At 45.1% G+C, this 17642-nt stretch overlaps 1 protein-coding gene and 1 non-coding gene across 2 annotated transcripts; both read left to right on the top strand.

The window, feature by feature from the left end:
• The first annotated feature begins 6602 nt into the window (after positions 1-6602).
• On the top strand, positions 6603-15271 carry Cby1 (chibby 1, beta catenin antagonist). The gene is made up of 5 exons (XM_027930999.2): positions 6603-6710; positions 11412-11526; positions 13257-13362; positions 13448-13566; positions 14580-15271. The coding sequence occupies exons 2-5, from the start codon at positions 11449-11451 to the stop codon at positions 14658-14660; spliced, it is 384 nt and encodes a 127-aa protein (XP_027786800.1). The 5' UTR covers positions 6603-6710; positions 11412-11448; the 3' UTR covers positions 14661-15271.
• Trnap-agg (transfer RNA proline (anticodon AGG)) lies at positions 9350-9421 on the top strand. Its single transcript has one exon. It is a non-coding gene; the product is annotated as a tRNA-Pro (tRNA).
• Positions 15272-17642: the final 2371 nt, after the last annotated feature.

Here is a 17642-nt window from a genome sequence, read left to right as displayed (position 1 = left end):
AGCTATTTACAACTTATTGCAGTTACAATGAAGCAGACCAGAGACCCTACATACCCAGAAGAACCTTACCTTAATTAAGCAGAAACCCCCATGATATTTGTAACATATAAATTCCTCTTCTTGTTGGAAAGCTTTATAATAGAACATTAGCAAAAATTTCTACCAAAAAAAATTCAGTGTGAGACAGGACTTCCTATTTCTTGTGAGGACTAAGTTATTCTGCTTGCAAAAACTAAGTTTGGCCACAGATTCGATGATATCACTTCTGCTTTTGTTGTAAAACCTCTGACTAATCTAAAAAGTGGGACAAAAAGCACTTTCTGTGAACTCAAGAAAAAAAATATAATACAGTCATGTAGACTCCTACAAAAATGTAAATCTTCGAGCCCCTCCTACCACTGGGTATAAAGTTAAAAGACTTTCCAAATCCTTGGTCCAGAGAATGTTTAAGGCGATAGCCTCTCTGGACTCTGCAGTCAATAAACCTGCTTCCTGAAAATTCCTTGGGGGCCCAGCCTCTTTTTTCCCACATCAGTAACTAATGCTGCGAGGCCACAGGGCCATGCAGAGAGCGGTTTCTATATCTTGGAATATTTAAGAGAGATTTTCAGGTGAGGGATGACTGGGTCAGAGTATCTTGACCTTGTTTATCACAGTTAAAATATGCTCAGTTCTACGGCCCCCTCCTTATGTTCTCAACTGTTGCATTTCTTCCTGTCTGAGCCTCTGCTGGTGTAGGAGACAGCCTTTGGAAAAGGGCCACACTCCTCTCTCCCCTCTCATATAAAGCTCTCTTACCTCCTTTACCCTCAAGTGCTCTTACCAATCGGAGAACAATTGAAAAATGCAGATGCCAAGAAGGGAGAGGACAAACCATAAGTGAAATGGATTGCTCAGGTTGAGATGAGTGTGGGATTAAGAAGAAAGAAGGGGAATTCGAGGGCTGGGGATGTGGCTCAAGCGGTAGCGCGCTCGCCTGGCGTGCGTGCGGCCCGGGTTCGATCCTCAGCACCACATACAAACAAAGATGTTGTGTCCGCCAAATACTAAAAAAAATAAATATTAAAATTCTCAATTCTCTCTCTCTCTCTAAAAAAAAAAAAAGAAGGGGAATTCGAAAGAGGCCCAGCAAAGCAAGACCCCGGGGCAGATTCACATGGGCTCCCACCTTGCTGCTGCGTCTTGAGGAGCTTTGGAGAGGGCTGGAAGGGGAGGGGTGCGGGATGACACGCACAGCACTCGAAGGTGTGAGTGGGAAAGTCTGGGGGATTTATAATCTGAAGGGTCTAGCTGCTGGATGGGCTCTGTGGTCCTCCAGAAGAGGGGGTTCTGCGGTGCCTCAGTTCAGGAGTGAGATGAGGATCAAGGAAGACAGGACCAGGGAAGATGGGTGCTGGCAGACCCTGGAGGATGCCAGAGGGGTAGATGTGGAGCCAAGGCAGAAGGGCTGGTGGGTGAGGAGAGGTGAAGGCAATCTGAGGCAGAAAGCTGGGCCAAAGGTCACTTGTCTGAGGACAGAGGGTTGGCCTACTATTTCTTAGAAGACAGAGGGAAAGAAGACCCTGGGAAAAATTAGACTTTTCCCTCTTCTTCCTTATTCTTTCAACAAATACATCCAGGACTTCCTTCTGGGCTTTTTCTGATTAGTTTTTTAAACATTTCAAGTCAAGACAGGTGCAGTGGTGCACACCTGTAATCCTAGCTATTTGAGAGGCTAAGGTAGGAAGATTGAAAGTTCAAGGCCAGCCTCAGCAATTTAGCAAAACTATGTCTCAAAATGAAAAATAAAAAAGGCTGGGGAGATATCTAGAGCACCCCTGGGTTCAATCCCCACTACCACAAAAGAACAACAACAACAACAACCTCACAGGTCAAACAATCCTTCACAGTCTCACCTTCTTTTAGAGGCTAGGTAGGGCTTAAGAATTAATGAATTGCTGGGTGCGGTGCCCCACCCCTGTAATCCCAGCAGCTTGGGAGGCTGAGGCAGGAGGATTGCAAATTTAAAGCCACCCTCAGCATCTTAGTGAGGCCCTAAGCAATTTAGCGAGACCCTTTCTCTAAATAAAAACTAAAGGGGCTGGGGATGAGGCTCAGTGGTAAAGCACCCCTGGGTTCAATTCCCAGTACCCCGCCCCCCAAAAAAAGAAAAGAAAAAGAAAAAGAATTAATGACCTAATGGATGTGACTAGAGTGGACTAGCGAGTGATGAATGCCAAGACTGTAACACTGTTCCTCAGTGGTGGCACTCAGGTGCATCTGGTCTGATTGCTGGTGATCCACCAGAGGATACAGGGGCGGTGCTCCTGAATGTCCTTCCTCCCAGCCCTCGCCCTTGCACTCTGTGCACTGAGTGAAACCACCAGCTTCTCATCCACTGGTATCATGGGTAAGGCAATGACATTGATGACCTCCATCTTCTTGGAACAATCCATTGTCCAATTTCTTGTAAATTGGCTATCAAAGAGTTTTCACGTTTAAAAGCTTGTCATTTCCCACTCCAATCTTGCTGTTGGTTCAGTCATCCTCCTGGAAATCACAAATCACAAATAGCATAAAACCATTTCTAAGAAAACACAGGAGGAGGAGACGGACCCACTCACCTGCTCAGCAGGGCGGCTGGCCAGGCTCGCCACACAAGTGTACGGGGTGGGGGGCCGAGGAGGCTTGTCCGTGAAGCCCCTCTTCACTGAGGACCTCCAGGCACACCCAATTGTTCTTTCAACCTGCTGAGGCCCGTGCTTCTCTCCACTTAAAATAAAAAGCCTAGAACACTAAAAAGTTTAGCGCTCCAGATCACCAGGCAAGTTGGGTTCCAAACTAGAAATGAAATTGAATCTCTTTGCCTCTCTGAGACTCAACTGAAAAAGGAGGAGATTTGGATTAAGTGGCTCTAACACCCTTTCCAGATCTCAGATGCTGTGATTCTAGGATACTGGGTCCATTTCCTCAGCACCAGACTCTCCATCTACCTGGGGCTTTCTGCTCCCTCTCAGAAAACTAGTCTCCTCACTACTCTTCCAGGCTGCCTGCTCTCCTGAGTCCTTGTTTCTTGGCCAAGGGGCCATCACCACCATTTGTGGGCCCTCCATATCCAGAGCCTAGTATTACAGACCTGATTATAATGAAGCCCAAGACTTAGACCCTGTCCTCAAGCAGAACATACAGATGGAACTAGGGAGAAAAGGTCAAGTATGTTGGGAAAATAAACCTGGATGCCCTTCCACACTCTCCTTCCCTCTCTCCTGGTTCAGGCCATCTGCTTCTCCCCAGCTGTGATGCATCCCATACGCCCAGCCCACTGGCCACCTTTCTGGTCCCTGGCCATGCATGCTGCACCCTCTGTGCCTCTCTGCTTCTGCATATGCTGTTCCATACTGTACTCATCCCAGGTGACACATCTTTGTTATTCCAGGCCACTAGTACCATATCTCCTTTGAGACCCTCAGGTTTCTACATTCATCCTTTATGACAGCATTTAGAACGTTGGACGGGAATGATTTGCTTCTACATCTTTCTCCGTCAGGCCAATTATGCCTTAGGGATTCAGTTCATGCAGTGTTTGATTTCTTTTAGACTCATGCCCACACTTCTTTCTGGTGCAAAAAGGCTACCCGTCTTGGCTGCCCCAAGTCACTAGGACTGCTGGAAAGGCCAGCTCAGGCCCTGGACAATATAGTTGCTCCCTCCTGGTTCCAGCCTTTAGCCATACAGGCCAAGAGGAGAGGGTGAGAGGAGATACCCACATTGTAGGGTTTCTCAGTTGCCTCCCACCCATTCCCCAGCAGGACTGGAAAACGGCAACATCTTCTCAGAGAAGCCAGACTTAGGTGACACTGTCAAAAAGCCTTCTGCTTTGGGGCTGGGGATGTGGCCCAGTGGTATAGTGCTTGCCTAGCCTTTTTAAGGTTCTGGATTCTATCTCCAGACAATACACACACACATACACAATACATACATACGCAATACACACATACACAATACATACACAATACACACATACACAATACACACATACACAATACATACACAATACATATATACACAATACACACATACACACACACATACACAATACATACATACACAATACATACATACACAATACACACATATACAATACACACATATACAATACACACATACACAATACACACATACACAATACACACATACACAGGCCTCTTGCTTTAGCTTAACCTTATCACTCATGCCTAATGGGAGGACTGAAGAGCATGCTGCTTAGAGAAATGTTTAAGATACACACTCTCTTCCCAGCTTTTTTTGCTTCCTGCTACTTGGGGAGGAAAAGGAGGAACAAATCTAGATTCATTAAGTAGCTGTCCTAGGGCCAGCACTGTCAGGGACTCTATCCCCAGGCAGCAGTACATCCTGGCCACTGAGGCGTGAATATCCCACTTAAAGTTAACATGTTCTAGCATGTAAAAACAATGCTGACCTTGAACCTGTTCACTTTAACTTTTAGTCATTCAATTACTCAATTCTGCCAAAAGCCAGCAGAGTGCTCCTACTGGGGAAAGAATGGTGAAACTAAACCAGACTTGAACCCTATCCTAATGGGGGTTATATCTACTGGGGAAGACTTGTAAAAATCAAATGATTACATAATTAATTATAATTTATGAAAAATAATTATGAATTAAAATGAATTACTACTGTCACTATTGCTTAGAAGGGCACTGTACAGTGCTAGAGGACTTAAATAGTGTTTTGACCTAATCAAGGAAGTCAAGTTGTCAAAAGAAGAACTGGAGTTAATTAGATAACAGGGAGAGGAAATTGTCATCCAAACATAGGGCAGCAAGTTTGGAAAGGCTACTCATACAGTAGCCTCTAGTCACATGTGACAATTGAGCCCTTAATTTGGTTGGTGTGACTAAAAAGTTAAATTTTAATTTAATTGGGCTGGGGATGTGGCTCAAGTGGTAGCACGCTTGCCTGGCATGCGTGCGGCCTGGGTTCGATCCTCAGCACCACATACAAACAAAGATGTTGTGTCCGCCGAGAACTAAAAAATAAATAAATATTAAAAAAAATTTTCAAAAAAATTTTTTAATTTAATTAATTAATTTTTTTGGTACCACTGAGTTACATCCCCAGCCTATTTATTTATTTATTTATTTTTGAGGCAGAGTCTCACAAAATTTCCAAGGCTGGCCTGCAACTTGCCATCCTCCTGCCTCAGCCTTCCAAACCATTAAAATTACAGCATGCACCATCATGCCTAGTTAAATTTTAATTTTAATTAATTTAAATTAAAAAACTAGCTGGGTACAGTGGCAAACACCTGTAACTCCAGTGGCTTGAAAGGCTGAGACAAGAGGATTGCGAGTTAAAGCCAGCCTCAGCAAAAGCGAGGCCCTAAGCAACTCAGTGAGACCATGTCTCTAAATAAAATACAAAAAAGGGCAGGGAGTGTGGCTCAGTGGTTGAGTGACCCAGGGTTCCATCCCTGGACCAAAAAGAAAACAAAAATAAAGCAGTGTAAAGTTTAAAATATTGATTATATTTGCAGTGAGAATATCATGGACATAAGGGGTTGAAATATTCACATTAATTTTACTTGTTTTTTTTTGGGGGGGGTCTTGTTTTGACTTTATAAAATGTAATTACTAAAATTTTAAAATTACATATGTGGCCTGCTATGTTTTTAATGAACAGTTCTGGTCTGAACAGTGCAGATTTTGGTGCCAGGGCATAGAACTCTCCGCTCTGTAATGCAGCGTGGCATAATTGGAGGAGAACTGCACCTCTGGATCCTGTCCCTAGTTGCATGGATGACCTGGTACATCCACTAAGCAGCCAGTAAATATTCCTTGAATGACCCGAGTTTTTTCATTTACCAAATGGCGCCAATAAATAAATGCTGTTAGGACTCCTGGAGATGAGGAGTTGTCGGATTCTCTGCCCCTTGCTCACTGGGCGACTCCGCAGCGGTCCCTGGGCCTCAGTGCCCTTTACCCGAGGCCGCCCAGGAGTCAGGGAGCAGGGAGAGGCTGCCGCAGTGGGGTCATCGTGCACCTGTCCATTGTCTTACCTAAAAGCTTCCGCGGAATCCAAGGAACTTGGGGCGGGTTTCCCCGCGGGTCCCTCAAGGGACCCAGCAAAGTTGTGCCTGGCACCAGCACCGCGGCCCTACATCCACCAAGAAGGGGCGCCCTTTGCTTTGTGGCCGTGGGGAGCAGTGGGTGGAAGGGAGTCGGGGAGAGGCCCATTTTGCTTCTGTGAGTCTCGGCGTTCTCCAGGCAACACCGGGCGCGGCCCTTACTTTCACCTTTTCCACAACAATGGAACCGCCGGCAGCCTCCCGGGAGTCGGCGAGACGCCGTTACCAAGGCGACACCCGCGGACGACCAGACCAATGTGTTTGTGGGGAGAGTGAGTGCTGTTCCTCCTTGTCGTATGACACAGGCTCCTTACGGCTCCATAAGACATTTCCTTTCTATCATCCACTTGATAAACCAAAGGGAGACCACCAAAAGTTTCCGGTGCCTCGCGTAGGCACGCGTCGGGTCTCCCCCGCGCCATTGCCCCCTCTTTCCGCTGTGGTAGAGTCCGGGACAGAGATGCGCATGCGCGCGGCTGAGAGTGGGGCGACCAGCCCCAAGCGCCGCCGCTTGTGACAGGGGCCGGAGAGGGGTCGCCGCGCGAGGCTTCTGGTTTGAACGCCGACTTTGGGGACGCATCGGGTACGTCTCTGAGACCCGCGGGCAGCGAGGTCTGGTTCGCCCGAGGCGGGCGGGATACGCGGGCCGCCCCTGAGAGGGCGTCGGGCCGGGAGGCGGTGCGCTGGGGCGTCTCCGCCGGGCCCCAGGGTTTCCCGAACGGGGAACCGACCGGGGCGCGGGTTCCTCCCGGTAACTCGGCCTGGAGGTGGTCAGATAAATCGTGCGTCTGAAGGTTTGTTCACAACCGTTACTGGAGTCCAACAGCCCTGGCGGCCCGGGTGTCTTCGAGACCAGTACCTGGCTTTAAGTCTTTGGGGGACACGTTTCCCTTTGAGAAGCCGATGAAAGCCGAAAATTTCTCCATTGCCTTCTTATTAGAATTAAAATAAGATAATAGATTTTATGAGCTGTTGGAAACTAAGCTTTGCATTTTGATTAACAGTATTATTATCTATAGATGGGAACACACTTGATCCTATTCCAAGGTCATTGTAGGACCAAATGCTACAATGTCTTACAAATAATACACTCTTAACAGTGTGTGATCCAGATTCTGTTATTATTCCTGATTACAAATAAAGAAGCCAGGCCCAAGGGGGATGAATGCGGGGGTCCCGCTGAGGGTTAGCAGCAGGGGGGGGATGTTAGAAGCTAAGCGCCCTCTCTTCACTTCCTTTGTACTGTGCCCTCTCCCCCAAGGAGTTTCACTAGAAGGAAGGAAGGCTGCCCTGGGCCAAGGGACAGCTTATATCCCAGGGCTCCTCCACTGGCCCAGAATCCCAGAAACTTTCCAGAGTTGTTTATAGATTATTAGAGCTGACTTAAAAGGAAGACCCATCCTTTCCCTCATCTGTAATACAGTCATCAGGTTGCTTAATGACAGAGACACATTCTGAGAAACGTGTCATGGCGGGGGGGGGGGGGGGGGGGGTTCATTATTGTGCAGACATGAGAAAGTGTTCTTTCATGAACCTGTGTGGTATAGCCTAGCATACACCTAGGCTATTTGCTAGGTATTGTATTATATACCTAGCATATAGATGGCATATTTACATTACAGCCTATTACGCCTAGGGCCATAATGAACAAAACAGGGCATTAAATCAAGCAGAAGAGAAAATGATGCAGTCAAGAGACAGGGAAATGAAATGTCTGAGGCTACTATTGGCATAACATGGCATGCTGTTTTACACTATATTTTATAAATAGAAGCACTGTACTCTAATGATAAAATTATAGCAAATACACAAACCAGTAGCATAGTTGTTTATTATTATATGCCATACGTAAATGTATTTGCTGTACTGTTATACGACTGGCCATGATGTCATTAAGTCGTAGGGATTTTTTCATTTCCATTGTATTATGGGACCAATGTTGTATATGTGGTGCATTGTTGACTGAAACATTGTTATGTTGTGCATGACTGTATGGTTGACAGATAATAGGTTAAAGGTTTTGAGAATGAGCGAGGTGCCTTAGTTAAAACCTGAGAAATTAAGCAACATGTTGTGGTTTACCAATCAACTGAGGAGCACAGTTAGGCCTGTAGCTGGTTCTCTTGTACTCAGATGTAGTGCCCTTAGCTTAATTGAGGGGTTTGGCAAGAACAACCTGGCTTGCTTTTCCTTCTTTAAATGTCTCCAGCTGGGCATAGACCATTAATTCCCATTTAATGAACTATAATTCCAAATATAAAAAGTAAAAGAATAAAATCTTAGAAGTTTAAAAATTATCATAAAAAATAACAAAAAAGAAAAAGCAAGACAAAGTTTTTTTTAAAAATTTTTTAGTTATGGATGGACACAATATCTTTATTTTGTTTACTTATTTTTTTTTGTGGTGCTGAGGATCAAACCCAGTGCGTCACATGTGTGAGGCAAGTGTTCAGCCACTGAGCCACAATCCCAGCCCAAGACATAAAGTTTATCTTGACCTTAGGATAACAAAAATTTCTTAAACTGAATAAAAAGTTTATTATCATTGAATAATAATTAAAATTAAGAACATTTTTAATCAATAAGAAAGCAAAAAGGCAAGTCACAAATTGAGAAAAGATATTTTCAGTACTATACGGATATATAACAAAGGACCAGTATGTAGCATATATAAAGCACCTTTGTAACTCAACAAGACGATGACAGACAACCCAATAGAAAGATTGCAGAAGATTCTAACAGGCATATCACAAGAGAGTGTATCCATATGTCCAAAAAAGATACTCAACTTAATTATTGTGGAAAAGCAAATTAAACAATGCAGCATCCCTCCATACTTAGCAAAATGGTTAAAATGAAAGACAGAAAATGTTCATAAGGGTCCCTCATAACACTGCAGTTAGGAGTATAGATTGGTACAGTAACTTTGGAAAACTATTTGGCGGTACCTATTAAAACCAAAGATATATGACTAGGGTTGCTGCTCAGTCATGCATGCACTTGCCTAGCATGCATGAGACCCTGAGTTTGATCCCCAGCACTGAAAAACAACAAAACCCCCACAAACAAAACCCTACAGATATAGCAGGGTGTGATGGCATACATCTGTAATTCCATCTACTCAGGAGGCTGAGGCAGAAGATCACAAGTTCAAGACCAGCCTAGGAAACTTAGTGAGACCCTGTGTCAAAATAGAATTTAAAAAGGATTAGGGGTGAGGCTGGGGTTATAGCTCAGTGGTAGAGTGCTGGCCTAGGATTCCTGAGGCCCTGGGTTCAATCCCCAGTACCACCAAAAAAAAAAAAAAAAAAAGACTGTGGATGTAGCTCAGTGCACAGGGCTCTGGGTTCAATCCCCAATATTTATATTCAACAATATTACCCCGAAGTAAAGAAACAGAAAAGTGTTCATAGGTGTATGGAGGTACATGTCCAAGTGAGTTCTTTTTTTAAAAAATATTTTTCATAGTTGTAGATGGACACAATACCTTTATTTATTTTTATGTGGTACTGAGGATCGACCCCAGTGCCTCACACACGCTAAGCAAGCGCCCTACCACTGAGCCACAACCCCAGCTCCCCAAATGTGTTCTTAGCAGCACTATTTTTGATAGCCAAATAATGGGAAATGTCCACCATCTATAAAATGGACAAATAACTTTTGATATGCTCTTGCAGTAGAATATATACACCCATGCAAGTGAACAAACTAACACATACAACAACGTGGATAAATCTCATAAACATGATGTTGAGTGTAAGAAGCCAGGTGCTGCTGGGCATGGTGGGACACCCCTGTCTCGGCAGCTCAGGAGGCTGAGGCAGGAGGATTGCAGGTTAGAAGCCAGTCTCAGCAACTTAGTAAGGGTGTAAGCAACCTAATGAGACCATGTTTCAAAATAAAATATAAAGAGGGCTGGGAATGTGTCCTGGTGGTTAAGCGCCCTTGGGTTCAGTCCTTGGTACAAAAAAGAAAAAAGACCCCCCCCCCCAAAAAAAAAAGCCAGGTGCAAAAGGAAACTTTCTATAGCAATTTGTGGATATGAAGTTGATGGGTGTGTCCTGGGTGCTGAAAGCTGTGTACCCTGATCTGCAAGATGGTCATGTGTGTGTAGTAAAAACTCATAAAACTTTACACTATGATTTTAGACCTATCTATATGTTATACTTAAATAAAAAATTTACCTCTGCTCTCTTCCTCCCCCAAACTTGGGTGACAGTAAATCTACTTCACTGGGCCTGTGTGAATTGTTCTAGGTAGGTCAGAGGCTTCTGAAAGCTGATGGATGTATGGTGGGTGGCAACGTCAGCTCTGCCTGTTATGTTTTCCTCTTTCCTTCGTCCTCACCTTATATAGGGCACATGGACCTTTTGCCATGTGGACCAAGTGGCTCTCTTATCATCCTGGGGGTGAAATATAAGTATAACCTTGTTTCTTCAAAATGGAGCATATTTTTACTCCCAAAGCAGTTCTTAACAGTGACCTGAACAGCAGAGATGGCATTCTTTGCTCTTAACTGTGAAGTTGGTATTTTAGTCAGCTTTTTCACTGTGGTGAGTAAAGGACCTGACCAGAACAATTGTAGAGGAATAACAATTTATTTGGGGGCCAACAGTTTTAGTGGTCTCCATCCATAGATAGTAGCTTCATTCCTTGGGGCTCAAGGTGAAGCAGAACATCATGGCAGAAGAGTGTGGCAGAGGAACACGGCTCACACAAATATCAGGAAGCACAGAACGTGGACTCCACTTGCCAGATACAGATATATACACCAAAGCCATGATGCCAGTGCCCCACCTCCTCCAGCTATACCCCACCCATTTTCAATCACCACAGAGTTAATCCCATCAGGTGATTAATGCACTGACTGAGTCAAGGTTCTCACAACCCAATCATTTCTCTGAACCTTCTTGCATTGTCTCACCCCATGAGCTTTTGGGGAACACCTCCCGTCTAAGCCATAATAGTTGGTGATGTCAACTTGTGATGGACCTGCCTGTGGTTAATGTAACTGTAGAGCCACTTACACCACTCACTCCCACTCAAACCTTAGCTTTCTAAACGTCAGCTGTCAATTGGGGCAGATAAGCAGCTTGTCAAATGGAGGTTGTAAGTTAAATATTTCTTGCAGAGATCTTAGCATACTGCGTGGCACATAGAGAACATTCAACACATGGGAACTGTTACCAGGCTGTTAGTAGCTGTGGGAGAAAATATGTTTTTATGATATGAGAGCAGTGGCGCAAGATCACTGATCCAACTATCTGACTTTTTCTGACCCTAGGAGAAGGGAGAGTAGGCTTTCCTTTATCAGGCCAAAGATGCCTCTCTTTGGGAATATATTCAGTCCAAAGAAGACACCTCCTCGGAAATCTGCTTCCCTCTCCAACCTACGTTCCGTGAGTGTGGGGACTGGGGTCAGCCTGGTGTGCAGTGTAACTGGAGTGCCCAGTGTGGTCTCCCAAGTGGAGAGTATGGACCTCCAGAGGAGGCATCATCATTGGAAGGCATCCTTTTGATTCATATTATTGCTATTGCCCAAACCATTTTTGAACTCCTATTTGGGAATTATTGTCATAGTTTATTCAGGAACCTAAAAAGAGCCAGGTATGGTGGTGCATGCCTGTAGACCCAGCAGCTTGGGAGACTGAGGCAGGAGGATTGCAAGTTCAAAGCCAGCCTCAGCAACTTAGCAAGGCCCTAAGCAACTCAGTGAGACCCTGTCTCTAAATAAAATACAAAAAAAAAAAAAAAAGGGCTGGGGATGTGACTCAGTGGTTAAGTGCCCTTGGTTAAAAAAAATAGAACCGACTCTAGAGAAGACAATCGCATTATGACATGCTTCAAACAATACTATTCAATTTGGCTTCTACTTTATTCCCAAGGCTCAGCTAGAATCAGTCATGTTTAAGAATCAAATTTAATCTCAAGGAAATCATCATATTTAATCTCAAGGATGATGATTTCCTTAGTGATGGTCAAAATGAGATTTTCTAAAATATCTGTGAATATGTCAATAACAGTGTCATTGGAATAAATGATACCTTTCTGAAGTAACATACTACCCATTTGAATGTATAAGCTGAGTTTAAAAAGAATTATATAACAGGAAGTCAGAACATGTGGAAATCTACTTCCATTCCCAACTGTCTCTATTCTGTCCTCAGCACATAAATACACATAGATCCCACGCATACAGTCATTGTCATCTCTCCTGAAGTCTTCTGGTGTCCACGACCAGGTACTGGGTTCATCCCCACCAAAATTCTGTCTGCCATGGCTGATATAACACACCAGGAATGATGTATTCTAGTTTCTCTGACTTTTTCCTACAAAACTGATTGTGCAGGGTAGCCAGTCCTTCCCAGGTCAGTAGGGTAGGGCAGCAAGGCTGTTAAGGCTGAGGCTTCGCCCAGCTTTTGGGTCTTTGAATCCATTGCCTCCTTGCCCCAATTAAAATCAGACTAGGGGACAGCCCCGCTGTGACCAGGGCTAGGCATTCTGGGATCTGTTCCTGATGCCTACAAGCCATGAGCTTCCCAATCCTCTTTGTCAAAGATGCAGTGCACCTGGGACATCCCACATTCTGGCCACATGGTAAAAGCAGCAGCCTGCTTACATGGCTTCTGCTACTAATATTAATTGGGTTTTATAATTTTATGCTTTTTCTGTGATGTATATAGCTCCATATTAAGCAAATGATAATTTATAATACATTTTGAAAAGAATATTTTATTAAAAATTTACAGCGGAATTCATTTCTGTAGCTGCGGACATAGCTCAGTGGTAGAGTGCTTCCCTGATATGTGCAAGACCCTGAGGTCAACCTGCAGCCCTGCAGGAGAAAAAGAGTATATTCCTTAAGTGTAAAATAATTTAATTTACAAATTTCAGCATATGTAGCTTTTGGGGGAAATGTCCCATGTTTAAAGCAGGACATTTCTCTTTTATAGTTAAATTTTTTGTTATACATCATTTGATTTTTGGGCCCTTAAAAAATTATTAAAGGTGGCAGGTAATGATTAGAGGATAGAAACAGATTGTTAGTCTAGAATTAGTGGAAGAAGAACTGGGACGAGGGTGCTGTTTTGTGGCCTCTTGAAGCCCATGTGTGGTCTCTCACCCACAGTTGGATCGTTCAACCCGGGAGGTGGAGCTGGGCCTCGACTATGGAACCCCCACTATGAACCTGACGGGGCAAAGCCTGAAGTTTGAAAATGGCCATTGGATAACAGGTGGGCTGTGTTTCCTGACATTTTTTTCAAACAAGATTGCAGAAGGAAACCTCCCTTTTAACTGCGGGTTCTGTCCTTCTGCCAGAGACAGGGATCAGTGCGGGTGTGGACCGGAGGGAGGCTCAGCGCCTCCGCAGGCGGAACCAGCAGTTGGAGGAAGAGAACAATCTCTTGCGGCTGAAAGTGGACATCCTCCTGGACATGGTGAGGAAGGTGACGGGGAAGGGATGCCTAGGTTTTCCCTTCAGGGAGGCCCCACCCTCATCGTTGCATCCAGTCTATATCTCACCGTGCCTGTGAGCCCAGGTACATTGCTTGCATCCAAACACACAAATGAGACACGGTCCTACCTTCAAGGTCTGTAACAGGGATAGACAGTACACACAATTACACTGCTTTGTGGTATGGGTGACATAGTCTGTGTGGTCTGATGTTGTCAGCACATGAGAGGAAGTATTCTGTCAAGTCAGGAGAGCTCCATAGAGGAAGGGATATTTGAGCTTAATGCTGAAGGGTGATAGTAGGAATGCAGGTTGGGATGAGGGTATGCCAGGAAGAGAGACCAGTCTGCCCACGGCTTGGAGGGTGTCCTATACCAAGTAGGCATTAACCAGCACCCAAAACAGACCTGCTGAGGGACACACACTGCATTAGCATTGGTTTCCTGTGACTATTAAAACCCACTGACTACTGGATTTGGTGGCACATGCCCATAATCCTAGCAGCTGGGGAGGCTGAGGCAGGAGGATGGCACGTTCAAAGCCAGCCTCAGCAAAAATGAGGTGCTAAGCAATTCAATGCAACCCTGTTTCAAATACAAAGTAGGGGGCTGGGTTTGGCTCAGTGGTAGAGCACCTGCCTAGCATATGTGAGGCACTAGGTTCAATTCTCAGCACCACATATGAATAAATGAATAAAAATCCATCAACACCTAAAAAAAATATTACAAACTAGGGCTGGGGATGTGGCTCAGTGGTTGAGTACCCTGCGTTCAATCCCCTGTACCCACCACCACCCAAAAAAAGTGGATTGTGAATATTCTTCTTGTGGGTCCTGGGTCATTGGGATTATATCTGCCCAGTTGCCAAGGGCTTCCCATCACAGAGGCCAGCAGTGTTAGAGGAATGCCAGGAAGCCCTTCCTCAGTGCAGAGTGGCCTTTCAGACCCCAAACATGGTCCAGAAACTTGTTTGTAACTGCTGCTGCTTGACTTCCAGCTCTCTGAGACCACTGCTGAATCCCACTTAATGGAGAAAGAATTGGATGAACTGAAGAGCATCAGCCGAAGGAGGAAATGAAGACCCAGAGACATGTGTCAGGAGACTGACCGGGGAGAATCCCACTGACCAGGGGAGAGGGTGTGGCTGAGTAGTTTGTTTTTTAGCCAAACCAGTGGGTTTGGTCCTGGATGAGAGCATGAGCAGACACTGGCACTCCTGGGCTGGCAGAAGGAAGGTGATGCATGGAGGAAGCCAAGATGCCAGGCCAGGGCAGATGCTGGGAAGGCCCACCAGGCACACTGCCTAGGGATGCCACGCCACAAGCAGACCTGGGGAGCTCTGAGGGCAGGACAAGCCTTTGGGTGCCCTCCACACGTGAGCGTTCAGCTACCTGAATCCCAGTCATTCTGTTGGACAGACACTTTGGGGAGCAGCAGCTGGATTTCAACATCTCGTCCCCTTATACTCACCAGTTCCAAAGAGCCCAATATCCAGGGGCCTGGGATGAGCAGCTCACTTGGTTCTCTGGCCTGCAGGCCACCTGCCTTCAAAGAATGCTCATCCCCCAACCCGTGGTCTCCTCTGGCTTTAGCTTCCCAGCATCAAGTGCTAGTCCTCATGGCAACACTATTTTTTGCACTACCTTCCTGTCTACACTACTTCTTTTTATTAAATGGTGTTAAATAATGTCTCTGTGGCCAAAATGACTGAAAAAAGCAGCCTCTGTTCCTCAAGAAGTACATGAGCCTGGAGTCTAATCTTGTTCCACTGAAAGATGAAATTTTCAGGGTGTGGGGAAACAGCAGCATTCCAGCTTTCCTAGGCCTGGGTGGAGGCTAACCTGGAGAAATGGTCTCTCTCTGCTCAAACTGCCCTCTTGGCCATTTTGCCTTGGAGAAATGGGACTGGCTGGGACAAGGCAGGGACTGGTGGTTAACACCAGAATTAGTGTGTCGGCCTGAGCTGGACTTGTGGAGGGGAATCAGCTCCTGAAGTGAAGCAGTCGGCAACAGGGGGGGTGTGGAGCAGGGGCTTACACCTGGGGCTGAGGTCGGCAGATCCAGACCGACACACTCCTAGCCCTGGGTTCAGCACGCTGTCTCATCTCCCCTCAGCCTGTGAAGCAAGGACTGCTGGCACGCTCTGGCCAGCAGAGTGCAGTGGGTGGGCAGAAGAGGATGGTTTCTAGCTCTAGCCTGACCTCACTTCCTGATACAGGAGAGAAAGTTTATTAGAGATGGATCCACACACACACAGGGTGTATGTTTTCAAGTATAGATTATAGGAGGAATTGAGATTGTGTGGGTCCAGGCCTGGATCTTGGGCAGCCTTTCAATGAGCACCCTCCATCACAGACATCTTTTTCTCATTCTTGTGACCATTCATTATTCAAATTTATCAGGGTTTTTTTTTTTTTTTGCATTTTTTATTGGTGCATTACAGGACTTGTTTTTACATATTTGTTTTTTTTTTTTTAATTTTTTATTGTTGGTTGTTCAAAACATTACATAGTTCTTGATATATCATATTTCACACTTTGATTCAAGTGGGTTATGAGCTCCCATTTTTACCCCATATACAGATTGCAGAATCACATCAGTTACACATCCATTGATTTACATATTGCCATACTAGTGTCTGTCGTGTTCTGCTGCCTTTCCTATCCTCTACTATCCCCCCTCCCCTCCCCTCCCCTCCCCTCTCTCTGCCCCCTCTACTAACATTCATTTGTCCCCCTTGTATTATTTTTCCCTTTCCCCTCACTTCCTCTTGTATGTACTTTTGTATAACTCTGAGGGTCTCCTTCCATTTCCATGCAATTTCCCTTCTCTCTCCCTTTCCCTCCCACCTCTCATCCCCGTTTAATGTTAATCTTCTTCTCATGCTCTTCGACCCTACTCTGTTCTTAGATACTCTCCTTATATCAAAGAAGACATTTGGCATTTGTTTTTTAGGGATTGGCTAGCTTCACTTAGCATAATCTGCTCTAATGCCATCCATTTCCCTGTAAATTCTATGATTTTGTCATTTTTTAATGCAGAGTAATACTCCATTGTGTATAAATGCCACATTTTTTTTATCCATTCATCTATTGAAGGGCATCTAGGTTGGTTCCACAGTCTTGCTATTGTGAATTGTGCTGCTATGAACATCGATGTAGCAGTGTCCCTGTAGCATGCTCTTTTTAGGTCTTTAGGGAATAGACCGAGAAGGGGAATAGCTGGGTCAAATGGTGGCTCCATTCCCAGCTTTCCAAGAAATCTCCATACTGCTTTCCAAATTGGCTGCACCAATTTGCAGTCCCACCAGCAATGTACAAGTGTACCCTTTTCCCCACATCCTCACCAGCACTTGTTGTTGTTTGACTTCATAATGGCTGCGTTTTTACATATTTGGACCTGCACACAATAAAACAATATGGTTTTGCTAATATCACTGCCCAGCACATCTCCTTATTTTTTAGATAAAGAAACCAGCCTAGCAAAGTGACACAGCTAGAAGGGATGGAGCAGAACTGAAAGTTATGGAATCCTGGGGCCTACTTGGTCATCATGGTGCTGTGGGTCCTTCTAGCAGCATCACCTGCAGCACCTTAGGGGCTAATCCAGGGACCCCAGAATTCCCTGTGGTATGTGGGGCAGTGAAGGCCTTAGGTTGAGTGAGGAATGCTGTGATCTAACTGGTATCTCTCTGGCTGTTGTGTGCTAAGAGCATGCTGAAGGGGGCCAGGTTGGGACCAGCAAGGTGGCCATAGAGGAGGTGACAGTCAGATTCTAGACAGGACTTGCAGTGAAGCCGAGTGTTTGCTGATGGGAGTTAGAGTGTGATGTCAAGGATGATCCTGTTAAAAAAAAAAACATCCACATCTCATCACTCAGAACTGTTTCCTTCAGGAATTTTTTTTTCCCCCCTTTGAGACAGTATATTTGTCCAAGATCTTACCTTTTTAGTCAGGTCCTTCAGGTTCTGGCTAAAATTCTTCCCCTTCAGAGCCTTTCTTAACCAAATCTAGCAGTTATGGGGAACCCACGTAAAACAGTGCTAGCTCCTTGACACTGC

Source organism: Marmota flaviventris, chromosome 3, assembly GCF_047511675.1.
Source record: "Marmota flaviventris isolate mMarFla1 chromosome 3, mMarFla1.hap1, whole genome shotgun sequence".
Classification (NCBI taxonomy): domain Eukaryota; kingdom Metazoa; phylum Chordata; class Mammalia; order Rodentia; family Sciuridae; genus Marmota; species Marmota flaviventris.
Note: the sequence above shows the minus strand (reverse complement) of the source record. Positions and strands in the feature narration are given on the sequence as shown.